Source organism: Vipera berus, assembly GCF_964194415.1.
Source record: "Vipera berus genome assembly, chromosome: 13".
Classification (NCBI taxonomy): Eukaryota; Metazoa; Chordata; class Lepidosauria; order Squamata; family Viperidae; genus Vipera; species Vipera berus.
This window is the reverse complement of record NC_138216.1, coordinates 9,392,776-9,408,200: the sequence shown is the minus strand read 5'-3', so window position 1 is coordinate 9,408,200 and position 15,425 is coordinate 9,392,776. Positions and strand designations below refer to the sequence as shown.

General features: G+C 45.8%; 1 protein-coding gene across 3 annotated transcripts in view; it reads left to right on the top strand.

Annotated features, from left to right (window-relative positions):
- The window catches only part of RAB11FIP3 (RAB11 family interacting protein 3), an 85,196-nt gene extending 70,108 nt beyond the window's left edge, over positions 1 to 15,088 (top strand). For 2 of the 3 annotated variants that reach the window (XM_081338375.1, XM_081338374.1), the window contains 9 exons: positions 3,406 to 3,499; positions 4,584 to 4,687; positions 5,791 to 5,931; positions 6,773 to 6,854; positions 8,174 to 8,311; positions 9,342 to 9,497; positions 10,721 to 10,861; positions 12,250 to 12,359; positions 12,706 to 15,088. In XM_081338375.1, the coding sequence (XP_081194501.1) occupies positions 3,406 to 3,499; positions 4,584 to 4,687; positions 5,791 to 5,931; positions 6,773 to 6,854; positions 8,174 to 8,311; positions 9,342 to 9,497; positions 10,721 to 10,861; positions 12,250 to 12,359; positions 12,706 to 12,832 (1,093 nt within the window). In that variant the 3' untranslated portion in view covers positions 12,833 to 15,088. Of the gene's footprint in view, positions 1 to 3,405; positions 3,500 to 4,583; positions 4,688 to 5,790; positions 5,932 to 6,772; positions 6,855 to 8,173; positions 8,312 to 9,341; positions 9,498 to 10,720; positions 10,862 to 12,249 lie in introns of all 3 variants that reach the window. The other variant, XM_081338376.1, reaches the window with a different exon arrangement.
- Positions 15,089 to 15,425: the final 337 nt, after the last annotated feature.

The following is a 15,425-nucleotide window of genomic DNA, read 5'->3' as shown; positions in this document are numbered from 1 at the left end:
GATCCTGCTTTCCTCGTGCAGTTTCTTCTCGTGGGGGGCGGGGGGGGGGAAGAGGGAAAGGGGGACTAATTGTTACTCCAAACTCCGAGGATGCTGTGTGGAACCATTGCTTTCTCTGAACCATAAAGATCTCCAAAGCAGAGCAGTTCAGGTGGTTGGCTGGTTTGCAGGTTCTCAGCTTCGGACGGGGTGGGTGGGTGGGTGTATCCTTTGCTCAACTGAGCAGGCGGGAGCAAAGATCCCATGAAGGATGATTTTTTTTTGGGGGGGTAGGGGTCCCAGGGGGAATTTTGGCAAATCTTGGGGAAGGAGGATATAAGCTAGAGAAAAGAAGGACTAGGGGTGACATGATATAGCATTGTTCCAATATTTGAGAAGTTGCCACAAAGAAGATTGGGGGGGGGGTGGTTGTGAACTTATTCTCCAAAGCCCCTGAAGGCAGGACAAGAAGCAACGGATGGAAACTAATCAAGGAGAGAAGCAACCTAGAACTAAGGAGAAACTTCCTGACAGTCAGAACAATTAACCAGCGGAACAACCTGTCTCCAGAAGCTCTGAATGCTCCAACACTGGAAGTTTTTAAGAAGAGGCTGGACAGCCATTTGTCTGTAATGGTATAGGGTTTCCTGCCTGAGCAGAGGGTTGGACTACATGACCTCCAAGGTCCCTCCCAACTTTTTAATTAACTAGTGATAATTGGAGGACTGGAGGCCAAAACCTATAAGGAACGGTTGCTGGAACTGGGTATGTCTAGTTTAAGGAAGAGAAGGACGAGGGGGGACAGGATAGCAGTGTTCCAATATCTCAGGGGCTGCCCCAAAGAAGAGGGAGTCAAGCTATTCTCCAAAGCACCTGAAAGCAGGACAAGAAGCAACAGATGGAAACTAATCAAGGAGAGACGCAACCTAGAACTAAGGAGAAACTTCCTGACAGTCAGAACAATTAACCAGTGGAACAACCAGCCTCCAGAAGCTGTGAATGCTCCAACACAGGAAGTTTTTAAGAAGAGACTGGCCAGCCATTTGTCTGAAATGGTATAGGGTTTCCTGCCTGAGCAGGGGGTTGGACTAGATGACCTCCAGGGTCCCTTCCAGCTCTATTCTGATTGAATGAAAACCACCAGATTGTGCTCTTGATATTAGAGATGCCATCCCTGCATTGGCTGCCAACGTGCATCTGTGAGAAGAGGCATATTGGGGGGGGGGATATTCAACCCACTCCCGAGCCCATTTTTCATCTAGTTCCTGGGAGATATCTTTGCCAGCAACTAGATGCGAAAACAGGCTGAGGAGTGAGTTGAATCGCTCTGACTCCGTGTCAAGAGTTTGTGGGAAAACAAAGGGTGATCCAATACAAAGAACAAGGAAGGGGACAAGTCAGCTTCTCTCACGAACGGTCACTTAGCCCTGGTGGAGCTGAAGCCTGGGAAGAAGCGTTGCAGGTTATTACGAGAGAATCTGCCTCAATGATAAACACGGCTGAGAAATTCCCCATGTCCTTTCCAAGAACCTGTATTTGGCCTTCAAGATCCCTTTCTGAAATCCAGGTGCTTCTTTTGTCTTACCTTGCAAGAAAAGGAGGTTGAATTGGGCCATCTTTTCCCCTCCCATTTTGCTACCCGTTGCAAAGGCTGCAGGTTGCGGTTGACAGAGAGAGACTATCCAAAGGCTTACGTTCCTGTGTCCCTGTGGGCCTCCTGCCATTACCAAAATGGCGCCAGTATAAAATTCCAATACCTTGGCAGCTTCTTAGCCACGGCAGCACTTTCCCCCACTGTTCTAACTTAGCGGGGGGGGGGGATCTGCTGGAAGATGCTGCCCAGAATTATTTCTTGTTTTTGTTTTATTGCCGATTGGTGGCCCCCAGGGGGAGAGCGTTCTCTGTGGGCGCGCCAGACCTCTGGAACCGCTTACCGGTTGAGCTCCGGATGGCCCCCGACCTTCGCTCCTTCCGGCGCGATCTCAAAACTTTCTTTTTCGAACAAGCTGGCCTGGTCTGACGGGATGGGGTTGGGTTTTTATAAATAGTTTTAATTTTAATATGTATTAATTTTATGGGCATCATGTTTAATGGCTTTTTAATTTTTGTATTCTATTTTTATTGTGTATTGCCCTGTTCACCGCCCTGAGTCCTCCGGGAGAAGGGCGGTATACAAATTAAATTATTAAATTAAATTATTAAATTATTTTAATTGTCCTTTTAGATGAAGTATGTTTCCCCCCCCCACCCTTCCCTAACTTTCTCTGGCGGAGAAGCGGATGCTTCAGCCAGTTAGCGCCCTTCAAACTAGCCGTACGCTCCGGGTTCTTCTCGTCTGAAATTGGGAGGATAATATTAAGTGTCAGCTGGCAACAGCATCTGATCAACTCTCTTTGGCCTTAGACGCTAAGTAGTCCTACATTTGTGTGAATGCATGGACAGGAGACCCCCTAGAAAAACCCAAGGTTGAGGGCTGGACTAGGAAGTAAAGGGGGAAAAAAAAACCTCCAAAGAAAATAGAAAATAGAGATGCGGTGAGGTTTCGCAGGGACTTGTGACCATTTTTCACGCTTAAGACCATTACAGCCTCCCCACTGTCAGCTGATCAAAATGGAGACACTTGGCAAACTAGCATGTATTTATGACCGTTGCGACATCCCCGGGGTCACGCGATCCCCTTTTGTGACCTTCTGACAAGCAAAGCCAGTGGGGGAAGGTGAGATTCACTTAACAACCGGGTTGCTAACTAAGCAGCTGCAGTGATTCACTGAACAGCTGTGTGGCAAGAAAGGTCATAAAATGGGGCAAAATTTACTTGACAAGTTATCTCTTGCTGGGCAACAGAGATTTCCTGCGCCAGACTTGCTTCTTTATCACCGGATAGCTTATTGAACACCTGTTTAATGATAAATTCTATTACTAATTGAGAAACGTCTGGACCAAATGACTTGCCATAAAATGGCGGACTTTGGACCACAACACGGAAGCCGGGTGACGTGTTAGCGGTCCAGTTAACCTCCGCTGCTGATCTCAGGAGAGCTATTTCACTATCTTGCTGCAACTCGACCTGCCCCGACCCTTTTCTCTTTATCGCTTTGGAGTGTGAAGATTAAAAAAAAAAAGAGATCGCGTGCCGAAAGTGAGGGCTCGATTACCCCATATTCCAAAGAGCGAAAGTATTAAAAGGGTAAAGTTCTGTCCATTCGTTCTTTTGCTCTAGAGCCAACCTAAAACCTGCCAGATTGCTTTCGGAGCTTAGAAGCCCACCAAAAAATCTGGCGGGTCACCGCAGATGGGAGCCTCCAAGCTAGGAAATTGAAATAGGATGAATATGATTTCATTGATGAAAGCCGGCACTGGTTACCCATTGTCTGTTGTGATGATGGTAGCCTTGCTTTTGTTTGCATTCCTCTGTCTTGCGTACAGGCACTTGCATCAGACAGGAAGCTTTTCGATGGATAATATAGAACAACCTTTTCAGAAGAGCTCTGAGGGTCTGGAGGAGGATATAACTGATAAGGTACCCGTGTGTGTGTGTGTGTGTGTGTGTGTGTGTGTGTGTGTGTGTGTGTCTGGAACCGAAGGAGATTGTGCATGGGTGTCTTTAACTGACTAGAGGACACACACATGCGTGCACATACACAGAGTGGGAGGGAGCAGGGAGGGAAGGATCTCATCCACTCATCCTGTGGCTTTTATTATTCTTGTTATAGTTGGTCACACGGTCAGCCAGATGTTCAGACTCAATTTGCCATTTTAATCCACCCATCGAGTCTTTCCCAAGGACCTGGGATAGGCAGGTGTAGCTGTTTTAGGGCAGGGGTCCCCAACCTGTGGGCCATGATAGGTTTGCAACTGGGCCATGGAAACAGCCAAGGAGCATGTGTATGTGCATCCCCATGTGCGAGCAGTGTGCGAGCATATGTGCGTGTGTTCCATTTGCATGAGCGGCAGGTGTGTGTGCACGCCGCTTGTGGAAAAGGAGCTGCATGCATTTGCTGGCCGCTTGCACGAACCATCCCCTCCGCCTCCCTGCCGGTCCAACAAAGCCGGGAATGTTGGGGAACTCTGTTTTATGGTTTAGAGGTCTCATCGCAGGATGTAAGTTGTTCTGAGTAAGGCTGCCTTTTTGCAATTGACTGATAGGGATTTTTGTCAATGCCGATGGCGTTCAAGTGGTGCTCCAGTTCTTTTGGGATTGCACCTAAAGGGACTATTATTATTGGTACTACCTTTGCTTTCTTTTGCCACAGCCATTCTACTTCTGCTTGCAGGTCTTTCTATTTTCTGATTTTCTACAGTTTTTTTTTCCTTTTTTTCCTTTTCCATTCTGCCGTCTCCGGGCACTACCATATTCACAGTCCACTTTTTTTGGCCTTTCAACAATTTTTAAGTCTGGGCTGTGATGCGGCAAGCGGTCGTCTGTATTACTATGGTTGGATTTTGGCATTTTTACCCACTTATCAAGTCCTTTCCGAGGACCTGTGACAGGCAGAGACGTCGTTTCAGAATATTAAAGCTATAGTTGCAGGATGCTACCTGTTCCAAGTAAGGCTGCCTTTTGCAATTGACTGATGGGGATTTTGTCAATGCCCCTGGTCCAGGTCATCTTCTTAGAGAAAAGAGTGACAGAGCTGGAAAAGGACACAGCGGCCAATGGGGAGCAGCAGAGCCGGTTAAAGCAAGAAAACCTTCAGCTGGTGCACAGGTACGCCTTGAAGAAACAGATCTGTCCGTTTGGAAAGAGCGGGGGCCCAGTTTTGTGCTGTGGTTGAGACGTTGACCCTTATGGAGTGGGGCTTCGCTTACAATGCTTGCAGAACAGCCAGAAAACCCGGATTAGAAATTCAGCATTTTTGTAGGCAGGCTGACACTATTGTTATGTTTCTTCATACAGCGGCTTTTTCAACACAACTTTTTCTCAATAGGACTTCAGTGGGTTAGGCGGCGCAACGATTTAATTAATGCTCAAGGCAAGCACTAATAAAATTGGGGTCTGCCTTTTAAAAAGCATTTAAGAGAGGGATTGTGAAGAGAACATTTTCTAATAGAACTTAGGTGTCAAGCGCTGGAGAAATCAGGAGAGTCAGGCAGTTCAAATGAGCGGGAAGATTTATTGCAAGCTTAAGCTGTCTACAAGAATTGGACCAACGAACGGTCAAGGGAAATAAGCGGGAGATAAAAAAAGGCATTCATGGTGGTCTGGATTTAGTTCTCTTGTGGGTGTGCGGAGACTCGTAACTTATGACCCGTTTGACCCCTCCCGTGGGCTCAGCTTGGTTATCTCCTACACTATGTACCCTGGAGTGTAGAAATGTTACCATTTTTCAGCTCTTTTTCATATTTCGCAGCTGCCTTAGTGCACCATAAAGATTAGCCAATAACACAGGAAGCGTCTGGTAGCTCTTTTTCAGATTAATAGCTTCTCTACTTCCAATTTTAATCCTACCTCACATTAAACCCTCCTCCCCCCCCCCCGGTGCACCTTGATGAAATGATCTGGAGTTCACAAAAGCGGGTGCCTTTTAATAACATCTGTTAATCTGAAAAGGGGCTACCAGATCTGTGGCCCCATCTAGAATTTACTTATTAAAATTGTGTGCCCCCCATTTCACCAAATGTCTTAAACGTGTATGCCGCCTCTGTCGCTTTATAAATGTCTGAAAGAAATCCAGGTATAAGTCTCGGATTTTGTGGATCCCAAATTAAAAACCTCTCCAGTTCCCTTGAGTCTGTATGCCATAGATCCTGAGTTTTCACGGGACATTAAGTAAGCGGCATTAAACTCGATACCCCTCTTCTTCTGGACAGGGCGAACGCCTTGGAAGAGCAGCTAAAAGAGCAAGAGATGAAATCTGATGAAATCCTTATGGAAGAAATCCGGAAACAGAGAGACCTGCTCAGCAGAATGGAACGAGAAAAAAGCATGGAGATTGAAAACCTACAAGCCCAGTAAGATGGACCAGTCCCTGCAAGCGATGGGGAGTCCCTGGGTTGTTGTCATTTGTGTATCACCTCAGGAGAAAAATCGAACGTCTGATTTCCCGAAGCTGATGAAATAATCATTACAGAGGTTAAAAACAAATATTGTATCTGCTCAACGCTGTTGGTGGAACATTTGGGACAGACAGGATTGTGGTGGTGGTGGGGGGAATATTTCTGCACTTGGTGTATTAACCCCCCCCCCTCCCACAATGTTCACTCATTCACAGGTGTCAAATTCTACACCTGACGTATTTAGATTTCTAGATCTTAAAGGAGAACGATTACAGAAGATTTGGGCTAAGATGTTTTAACTGAACACAAGAAGAGGAAAAAAAAGTTTGGCTAGGAAGCATAATTGCCTTCACCTCTGTGGGAAGAGCCATTTTTTTCAGCAGTCTGCAGTTGCACAGAATATGGAACAATCCCAAAAAGAATAATGGGAATTTTAATATAGGTCATACGAAAAACAGCAGGAGGAAGTTGGCATCGCTTCCCGTTTTGCATTTTTGATGCAAATTTTTTTTTGAACAGTGTTGATTAATTAGAATCCATGGCATTGTGCCGCTCTGTTGGGGTAACGTTCCAGAATAGATTTCTGTTTAACTTGGTGGTGCAAAGTTTTTGTTTTTAATGTTTATGGTTTTGGTAGTTCTAAGGTGGGTTTTATGTTTTATTACACAGATATTGTTTTGATTTTCTGTTGGTAGCCACTCAAAGTTTGGTATAAGATGGGAAGCTAGATGAATGTTTTAAATAGATAAATAAATACAATTTCTAAGCATGCCTTTGGGTTTATGCAAATATGCAGGTTGCATCAACTGGACAATGAAAATGGAGAACTTCGATCCTGCGTCCCTTGCCTCAAAGCCAACATTGAGAGGCTGGAGGAGGTGAGCACTTTCATAATAATAATAATAATAATAATAATAATAATAATAATAATAATAATAATAATAATAAGAAGAAGAAGAAGAAGAAGAAGAAGAAGAAGAAGAAGAAGAAGAAGAAGAAGAAGAAGAAGAAGAAGAAGAAGAAGAAGAAGAAGAAGAAGAAGAAGAAGAAGAAGAAGAAGAAGAAGAAGAAGAAGAAGAAGAAGAAGAAGAAGAAGAAGAAGTAGTAGTAGTAGTAGTAGTAGTAAGGGACCTTGGACGTCATCAAGTCCAACCCCTTGCTTAGGCAGGAAACCCTATAGTAGCATTTCAGACAAATGGCTGTCTGGTCTCTTCTTAAAAACTTCCAGTGCTGGAGCATTCACTGCTTCTGGAGGCAGGTTGTTCCACTGGTTAATTGTTCTCACTGTCAGGAAGTTTCTCCTTAGTTCTAGGTTGCTTCTCTCCTTGATTAGTTTCCATCCGTTGCTTCTTGTCCTGCCTTCAGGGGCTTTGGAGAATAGCTTGACTCCCTCTTCTTTGGAGCAGCCCCTGAGATATTGGAACACTGCTATCATGTCACCCCTCACCCTTCTCTTCGTTAAACTACACATACCCAATTCCAGCAATCGTTCCCTATATGTTTTAGCCTCCAGTCCCCTAATCATCTTTGTTGCTCTTCTCTGTACTCTTTCTAGAGTCTCGACATCTTTTAGGCAATTTTCTCCTCTTCCTCCTCCCCCCCACCCCACTTCAGATATTGAGGGACTGAGCAATTATGTTGCCCCATATTATTAAACCCAGATGATATGCAAGCCTTTGCAGTATCCCAGAACGTTATGATGGGGTGCTGGGAGTCTTGCAGAAATGAATCCTTCATTATCTCGCAGTAACCAGCAGCATTGCTTCATGTCCTCCCGGAGCATCTCCTGGCAGCTTGCAAAGCTTTGTTGACTCTTCTCTAGTCCTTATTGTTGGGCAGAACAGAGGCAGCAGATGGCAGCTGCTTAACGGGAAAGTAAGATTGGAGGACAATTCTGTGGCCAAATGGCTAGCTGAGTTTGCTGTTCTCAGTGAGTTCTATCCCCCGTGTAAAAGAATTCAGTACTTTCTCTGTAACAGCTGGGACAGATGCTGGCCTCCACTAGCCCAATTTCTCAGTCTAGCTCTGCTGCACATAGACAGCAGGTAAAGTCAGGCGGGTGAGATTAAACCTAGCTTGTTTGCGTGCCAATCTTGTGCTTTGGCCCTGAGGGATCTGAGCCTTTTTTTTTTCTCCCGGGGATGAAGCTGCTCGAAGATTCCCAGTTTCATTCCACTCCTCCTTTTCTTTCTTCTAGGAGAAGCAGAAGTTGTTGGATGAAATTGAAGATCTCGCCGTCCAGCTCACGGAAGAGCAGGAGAACAAGACAAAGCTGGGGGAGAAGTTGAACCACGAGAGGCACCAGTTCCAGAAAGATAAAGAGTCCACGCAGGAGGTGAGGGGGGTGGGGCACCGCTGGTTTCCAGAAGCTCAAATAGACCGCGACACTCTTGCGCGGTTGCAAACTTTTGCACGGTTTTCAAGATCAGGATTCCCTTTGCAGTCAAGAGGCTGGAGAAGATTTGAGGAACAGAATAAACAGCAGAAATATCTGCAAGATCTGAACTGTATCATGTGGTCTACACAGGTAGTCCTCGACTTGCGACCACAATTGAGCCGAAAATTTCCATTGCTAAGTGAAAAGTTTAAGTGAGTTTTGTCCCATTTTACCAACTGTCTTGCCACAATTGTTAGGTGAATCACTGCAAGTAAGTTAAGTTCGTAACCCGGTTGTTAAGTGCCTCTGGCTTCCCCACTGATTTTGCTTGTCAGAAGGTCGCCAAAGGGGATCACGTGACCCCGGGACACTGCGACCGTCATAAATATGAGTCAGTGGCCGAGTGGCTGATCCCGTGACCACAAGGATGCTGCAATGGTCATTAAGTGTGAAAAACAGGCACGAGTCACTTTTTTTTAGCGCCCTTGTAACTTTGAATAGCCACTAAATAAACGGTCGTAAGTTGAGGACTACTTCTAACATCCCGAACTTGAGGTGCATGGAAGAACCACATAGCAATTCTAAAAAATGAATTCTTCCTCCCTCTGGTTTCTATCTTACCCTTCTGTCCAGAGGACATTTTATAGACGTTGCATTTGCCTTTGGACCTTGGACAGCAATTATTGAATTGAAATATTTTTGTCCCTCTGCAGACACGAGCCATTTGCAATCTGCCATCGGCTCCCTTCAGTGCAGGATAGCTGCAGGAAATAGAGGGGGGGGGGTTACACAGCAGAAATGGCCTACGTCTGGGTGCAGTTCAAATTAAATGACAACAAAAAAAAGTTGGCTTTGAGAGGGTGAAAAGAACCCTTGCTGACGTCTATGCTTTCTGCTGCCTGACTTTTCTTATACAGCATGAACTCGTCCGCATGAATTGATTGCAAATGCCGTTGGTCTTGATCTTGCTTGTTTGCTTGCCTTGCAGCTGATTGAGGACCTCAGGAAACAGCTGGAACACCTGCAGCTCTTTAAGCTAGAAGCCGAGCAGCGAAGAGGCCGGAGCAGCAGCATCGGCCTGCAGGAATACAACAGCCGGGCGCGAGAGAATGAGCTGGAACAAGAGATCAGACGGCTCAAGCAGGTAGACAAACTCTTCCCACTTGCAATGGTGTTGCTCCATCTTAGGGGATGGAGGGAAGCGGAAAAGCTCTTTAACAGCTGTGGCTCCGTGCAGTAGTATCCATTCTGCGATCTTTGGAGGAATGAGGTGTGGGCATGGGCTTAAAGCAGTGTTTCTCCACCTTAGCAACTTTAAGGTGTGTGGACTTCAACTCCCAGAATTCCCCAGCTAGCATGGGTTACTGGAGAGATGGAGCCTGCAGAAGATCCCATGGAGGAGATGACACAGGCTGAGGCCGAGGGAGGGGTCAAACCCGTCATTAGTGATGAGTCCCTGCACACCCGCAAGAGATCTAAGTCCAGCCCACCTTGAATGCCTCTCTTATCTCCCACTCATTTCCTTTCAACGCCAATCTTGTAGAGAGCTTAGACTTGGAATAAATCTGGATACTCATTGGAACTGCCTGAATTTCCCCAGTGCCTGATATGCCAAGGGCAACCGTCTAGTTCAGGGGTAGGCAACCTTGGCTCTTCTATGACTCATGGACTTCAACTCCCAGAATTCTTGATATGCCAAGGGCAACCATCTAGGGGTAGGCAACCTTGGCTCTTTTATGACTCGTGGACTTCAACTCCCAGAATTCCTGATATGCCAAGGGCAACCATCTAGGGGTAGGCAACCTTGGCTCTTTTATGACTCGTGGACTTCAACTCCCAGAATTCCTGATATGCCAAGGGCAACCATCTAGGGGTAGGCAACCTTGGCTCTTTTATGACTCGTGGACTTCAACTCCCAGAATTCCTGAGCCAGCCATGCTGAGGGGAAAGGGAGAGGTTTCCAAGCTGAGCCATGGTGGCTCAGGAATTCTGGGAGTTGAAGTCCACGAGTCATAAAAGAGCCAAGGTTGCCTGACCTAGGCCTAGGCCGCTTTATGACTCGTGGACTTCAACTCCCAGAATTCCTCAGCCAGCCACGCTGAGGGGAAAGGGAGAGGTTTCCAAGCTGAGCCATGCTGGCTCAGGAATTCTGGGAGTTGAAGTCCACGAGTCATAAAAGAGCCAAGGTTGCCTACCCCTGGTCTAGTTAAAACAATCATGGGGTGAGGACTTGGAGAAAGATTCGAACAGAGAGAACCTTGGTCAGAAGAGCTCTGGGTGGTTGGCCTCTGTGGAAGGCAGCTACGTCTGGCCTCCTGGTTAAAGCAGAAACCCAGGTGACCAGAGGGGGATTTTCTCTGCAAACAGGACAACCGAAACTTGAAGGAGCAGAATGATGAGCTGAATGGGCAGATCATAAACCTCAGTATTCAAGGTGCCAAGAATCTCTTCTCGGCTTCCTTCTCTGAATCTCTGGCTGCGGAAATCAGCTCGGTCTCCAGAGACGAGGTAAAGGTGGCAACTTCACTGGGACTTTCCGGGACTATTTCCCTGCAAGCAAGAAAGGTGGAGCTGAGTGTGTTGGGAGAGGCAATTTAAGAGAATCCACATTAGAAAAGGGCTGCTTTGGTTTTGACAGACGCTTGAAGGATTTCTGTTTTATCTCGCTGATAAAACTAAGTATTTACCAGATCCTTTTTTTCTTTAGGAACTCATAACTGTCTTTAGAAAGTTACTGTAGGTGAGCCTATTATGAAGGGATATAGCCCATAGATCAGGGCTGTATAAAACCTCCAAGCCATTTCTTTATATATATATATATATATATAGTCCTGAGAGATTCTGCATGGAGCTCTCTCTAACCCCAGGTGTATTTTTAAACACCGTGTTGGGGAAGGCTGTCCAAAGCTTTAACTTTAAAACTTGTAGACTTCAACTCCCAGAATTCCTCAGCCAGCCATGCTGGCTGGGCAATTCTTGGAGCTGAAGTCCACAAGTCTTAAAAGTTGCCAAAAATTTGAGAGCCCTGGCTCAGAGCTAAAAAGCTTCATTTATCTGATGACATTTAGCTGTGTTTCTTCCCATGTTTCCTGAGAACCACTTCAGTTCTGAAAGGCTGCTTGGAATCCACAGCAAAGCAAATGAGAGATAATCTGGTGTAGATTTCCTATCGGGATGGGATTGTTTTCTAGGGTGTGCTGCCATACAGTCCTGGAAACAGACAGGGCTGCTTTAATGAGCTGAAGATAGGTGTCCTTCAGGGAATCCAAAACGTTGCATAGCTCTGTTGCATTTCCAAGAATGCAGCTTGAGGAATGCTTCGGACTAATGCACCAGCTTCAGTGGCTCTTGGGGTGCTAGAAAACCAGACCCATTGAAGATGCCTTGATAATTCTTCCAGCCACATCTGCCATAAATATTTTACTTCAAAGACTTGGTAAATCCCCGCCAGTGACCCATTTATTGCCTGGCATTAGATATTCCTGCACTGAGGACATAATAGAGTGCTCTTCCAGTAATAAGCTTGGGTCTTATACCAGTATACCAGCTAACTTAAATGAAGGCTAAAGAATAGAACTATTAGGTATCCACACTGTATTAATTTATCAGAATATAAAATGCAAATAAAAACAAAAACAATGGGGACTAGGAGAGGGGGAAAAAGGGGGGGAAGTGTGGGCTAGAAGGGGAAAAAGATACATTAAAAAGTGTTGACTTTGTGGTCTTGGTCTTTGCTAATCTCACTGCATGTTTTAGCTGCCCAGCTACACATTGCACCCTTTCAACCTTTTATACGATACCCCTTTCATTTTCAGATTTTCGTTAAACTTTTTGTAAAATTTGGGCCGGTGGGGGGGAGGGAATAAAAAAATAAGCTGGATTCTTTTCCTCTCCAGCTGATGGAGGCAATCCAGAAGCAAGAAGAGATCAACTTTCGACTCCAAGACTACATTGACCGAATCATTGTGGCCATCATGGAAACCAACCCGTCCATCCTGGAAGTCAAGTAGGAGACTTAAGAGTTGAGAACAACACAAACCCGGCGTCACGTGGGTGTGGCGGATTTGCTACTTGGAAGAAGGAAATACTGGCCAAGTCCTCACTCTATGGAGAAGGCGCAGGAAACCTCACGGCTGGAGTGGTTGGGTGGCAGACCGTAGTGAACTTGGGGTGGAGAAAGAGAGAGAGAGAGAGGACCAGCCATTAAAGTAAGGCTGTCCGGATTGTAATGGGTTTTGGAACCCTCTGGCTTGTGGGAACTGGGCTAGGATTTAGAATTTAGAAAAAAGAAAGAGAGTCACAGAAGAAGGGGTGAGGGTGGGGGTGAACATACACCTGCCCCTCTTTTGCAGGAACGGAGCAGAATCTGGGTGGCCCCTTCAAATAGCCTTCTTGGAAACTTCTCCTGTCCACAAGCAACAGAAGCAGGCTTGTGCTGCGTGGGAGGTAGCTGGATCCCTCGGCACCTGGAAGTTGTAGCACGGCAGTAAAAGGAAGACGCTCTCAGATCCCTTCCTGACCCTGCCTTCCCCGGCCTCTCTGTTTAATCATCTCACCTTCATCATCAGCCCTCCGATCACCCTCCTTTTTGAAGCTGTCTGGGTTCTTTGGCCAGTGGAAAGGAAAAAGGGGGCTGCCTTGAACTCCGGCCCGGTTCCGTGTCTCTCGCACCATTTTGCACAAGGCGGAGCTCCCGTTCTTGGCTTGTCTGCCTTAAAACTCGATGAATTGCAGGGGCTCCAGGGAGGGGAGCCATTCCGCAGAGGTGGCTTTATGGTGGGCTGATGTGAAAGGGGCGCGGGGGGGGGGGGAAAGAGGAAGAGATCAAACCCAGGCCTTGGTCTTCTGGATGATTTGGTGGGTGGCAGCCCTGGTGATGAAGTTGGTTGTTGGGGCCAAGCTGGCGATGGCCGTGCTGGAGGAGGAGGAGGAGGAAGCTCAGCTGATGATGCTGAATGTGGAAGCGGAGCTGATTCTTCATCCCTCTTTGCGGCAACCGATTCCTTCCATCCTTCCATCTCACACCCTTTTTCATTTGGTGTTTTCGTTCAGTTAAACCACTTTAAGGCGAGAAGGGCAACGGATGTGTTGGTTAAATAATAAAAACGGGGAAGGAAGAAAGGGGGGAGACATTACAGACCGGAAGAACTGAGTTGTTTTGTCTGTTGGCACCAACACATCACATGGCTTAGAAGGACCTGTTCAAGCTCTAATAGAAACACCGAATTATTATTAGTTTAGCTTTGCATCTTATACCTTTGGGAAGGTGAGGAAAAACAGAATCTGCACAAAACTCTTCTGCTCTTCTCCCTTCTCCCGTTGAAGTAGTTTTGTATATTGATGGAAGTCTGATAAACAAGCAATTGGGGACAAGTCAACTTTCCCTCCAACCTAAATTTTAGGGAAGAAGATGAATTTTGCCCGTAGCAGGCTACTATTTCCCCTGAAAAAAAGAAAAGCTTTTCAATGTGTTTTAAATCTAGCCTTTGAAATGTGTTTTAAAAGAGGCTTGCTTCTTGGGGTTATTATTTTAAATGCCACTGTTTGGAACTTGAAAAGGGCATCTTATACCTCTCGTGAGCGAATCCTGCTTCACAGATGCTTTATTTTAGAGAGAACCTTCAGAAGCCCATGGGGAGGTGAGGTTGTACATTTCTACACATGCCGCCTTCTGTCTCTCCTCCGGTGTCCACCTCTCTAAAGCAATTGTGCAACTTGGACACACAACGTATGGGGCAACCAGACTCGTGTCTGAGTGACCCACATATGCAGATAGGTTTTCCTGGGGTGTAAGAGATCATGTGCTATTCCTCTCCCTTCTTTGGAATCATCAAGCTGTTGAGTTCTTGAGTCCCTTCATGGACAGTATGATGAAAGTCACATAATGCTAGTTTGAAAATGCCCCTGGCAGAGAAGGGTGGAATAGCTCTAGGCCAAAGCCACTGACTTTTGCTTTCTCACCCTTGATCCAACTGTCGGGCCACTGGCCTACTTTGCAGTTCCTTGAACCAGGCCGTTGGAATTTAAAAAAAGAAATCAGCAGATTCCCCTATTAATGGTTTCCAAATGGCTTGCACGTGGAGGTGAAATGGTCAGAGAAACGCAGAAACGTCGTTCCACTATAAAGGGATTCTCAAACCCCAAACATTCTTACACGCTTACTAATATCCAGTATCTCTGTACCTCCAAAAAAAAAAAGAGTTTGCAGGAAGAATCCACATACTGTAACATTTCCAGAAGAAACTTTGGGTGTAAATCAGTGTATACTTGGAAAGAGAAAGATTTTTTTTTTCTTTTCTTTTTCTACCTTGTAGAGTTAGGTATTTTTTTATAGAATGGAGGCCGATCAATTTTTAATACTTCAGAGAGCAATGTATCTGTGTAAACACACAAACCTCTCTCTGTGTATATGTATGTATTGTATAATGTACAAATCTATAAATAATCAGACTGCCTTTCTGGACTTGGGCTCACCTGTCCGTATTGTAAAGCCCCAAGTTACTCCTGGCCTCCTGGTTGATCACAACGTGGTACTGTAATGTAAATAGTCACGGCAGGAGAAAAACAGCAGATCCACCATAAATAGTGAAGCTCTGGCTGGCGCGCACAGTTTTAATTTCTCAAGGAAAATTGTTCTCCCCAGCGGGTATGTGAAGGAATTTCCAGAAAGAGGCAAGCAGTTATTTGTCTTAACAGGTGTGCTGACTTGTCTAATTAAAAGCTGTTACCGTCTCTGGCTGGAAAACCGGCTTGCTTGGTCTTTTCTTGTGCACTCTAGTCACCCGCGGGACAGGCGGACAACTTTGTCATCTAAGAGGTCAACTGTCAGAACTACCATCTATCCAAAATGGGATTTGTTCATCCTTATGCCCAAATTCAAATCAGAATCTGGGCCGTGAGGCTGTACCCACACTTAACCTGTCCAATCATTTATTTTTGGTCTCTGCCAGGCTAGGAGTTTCTGGTCTTTGTCCATGGTATGAGAAGAATGAAAGGTTCAAACAAGCCTGCCTTGGATAGCAGTTGGCACTGACAAATTTACCCTTCCTTATCCCTCCTGAGTCCAATATGA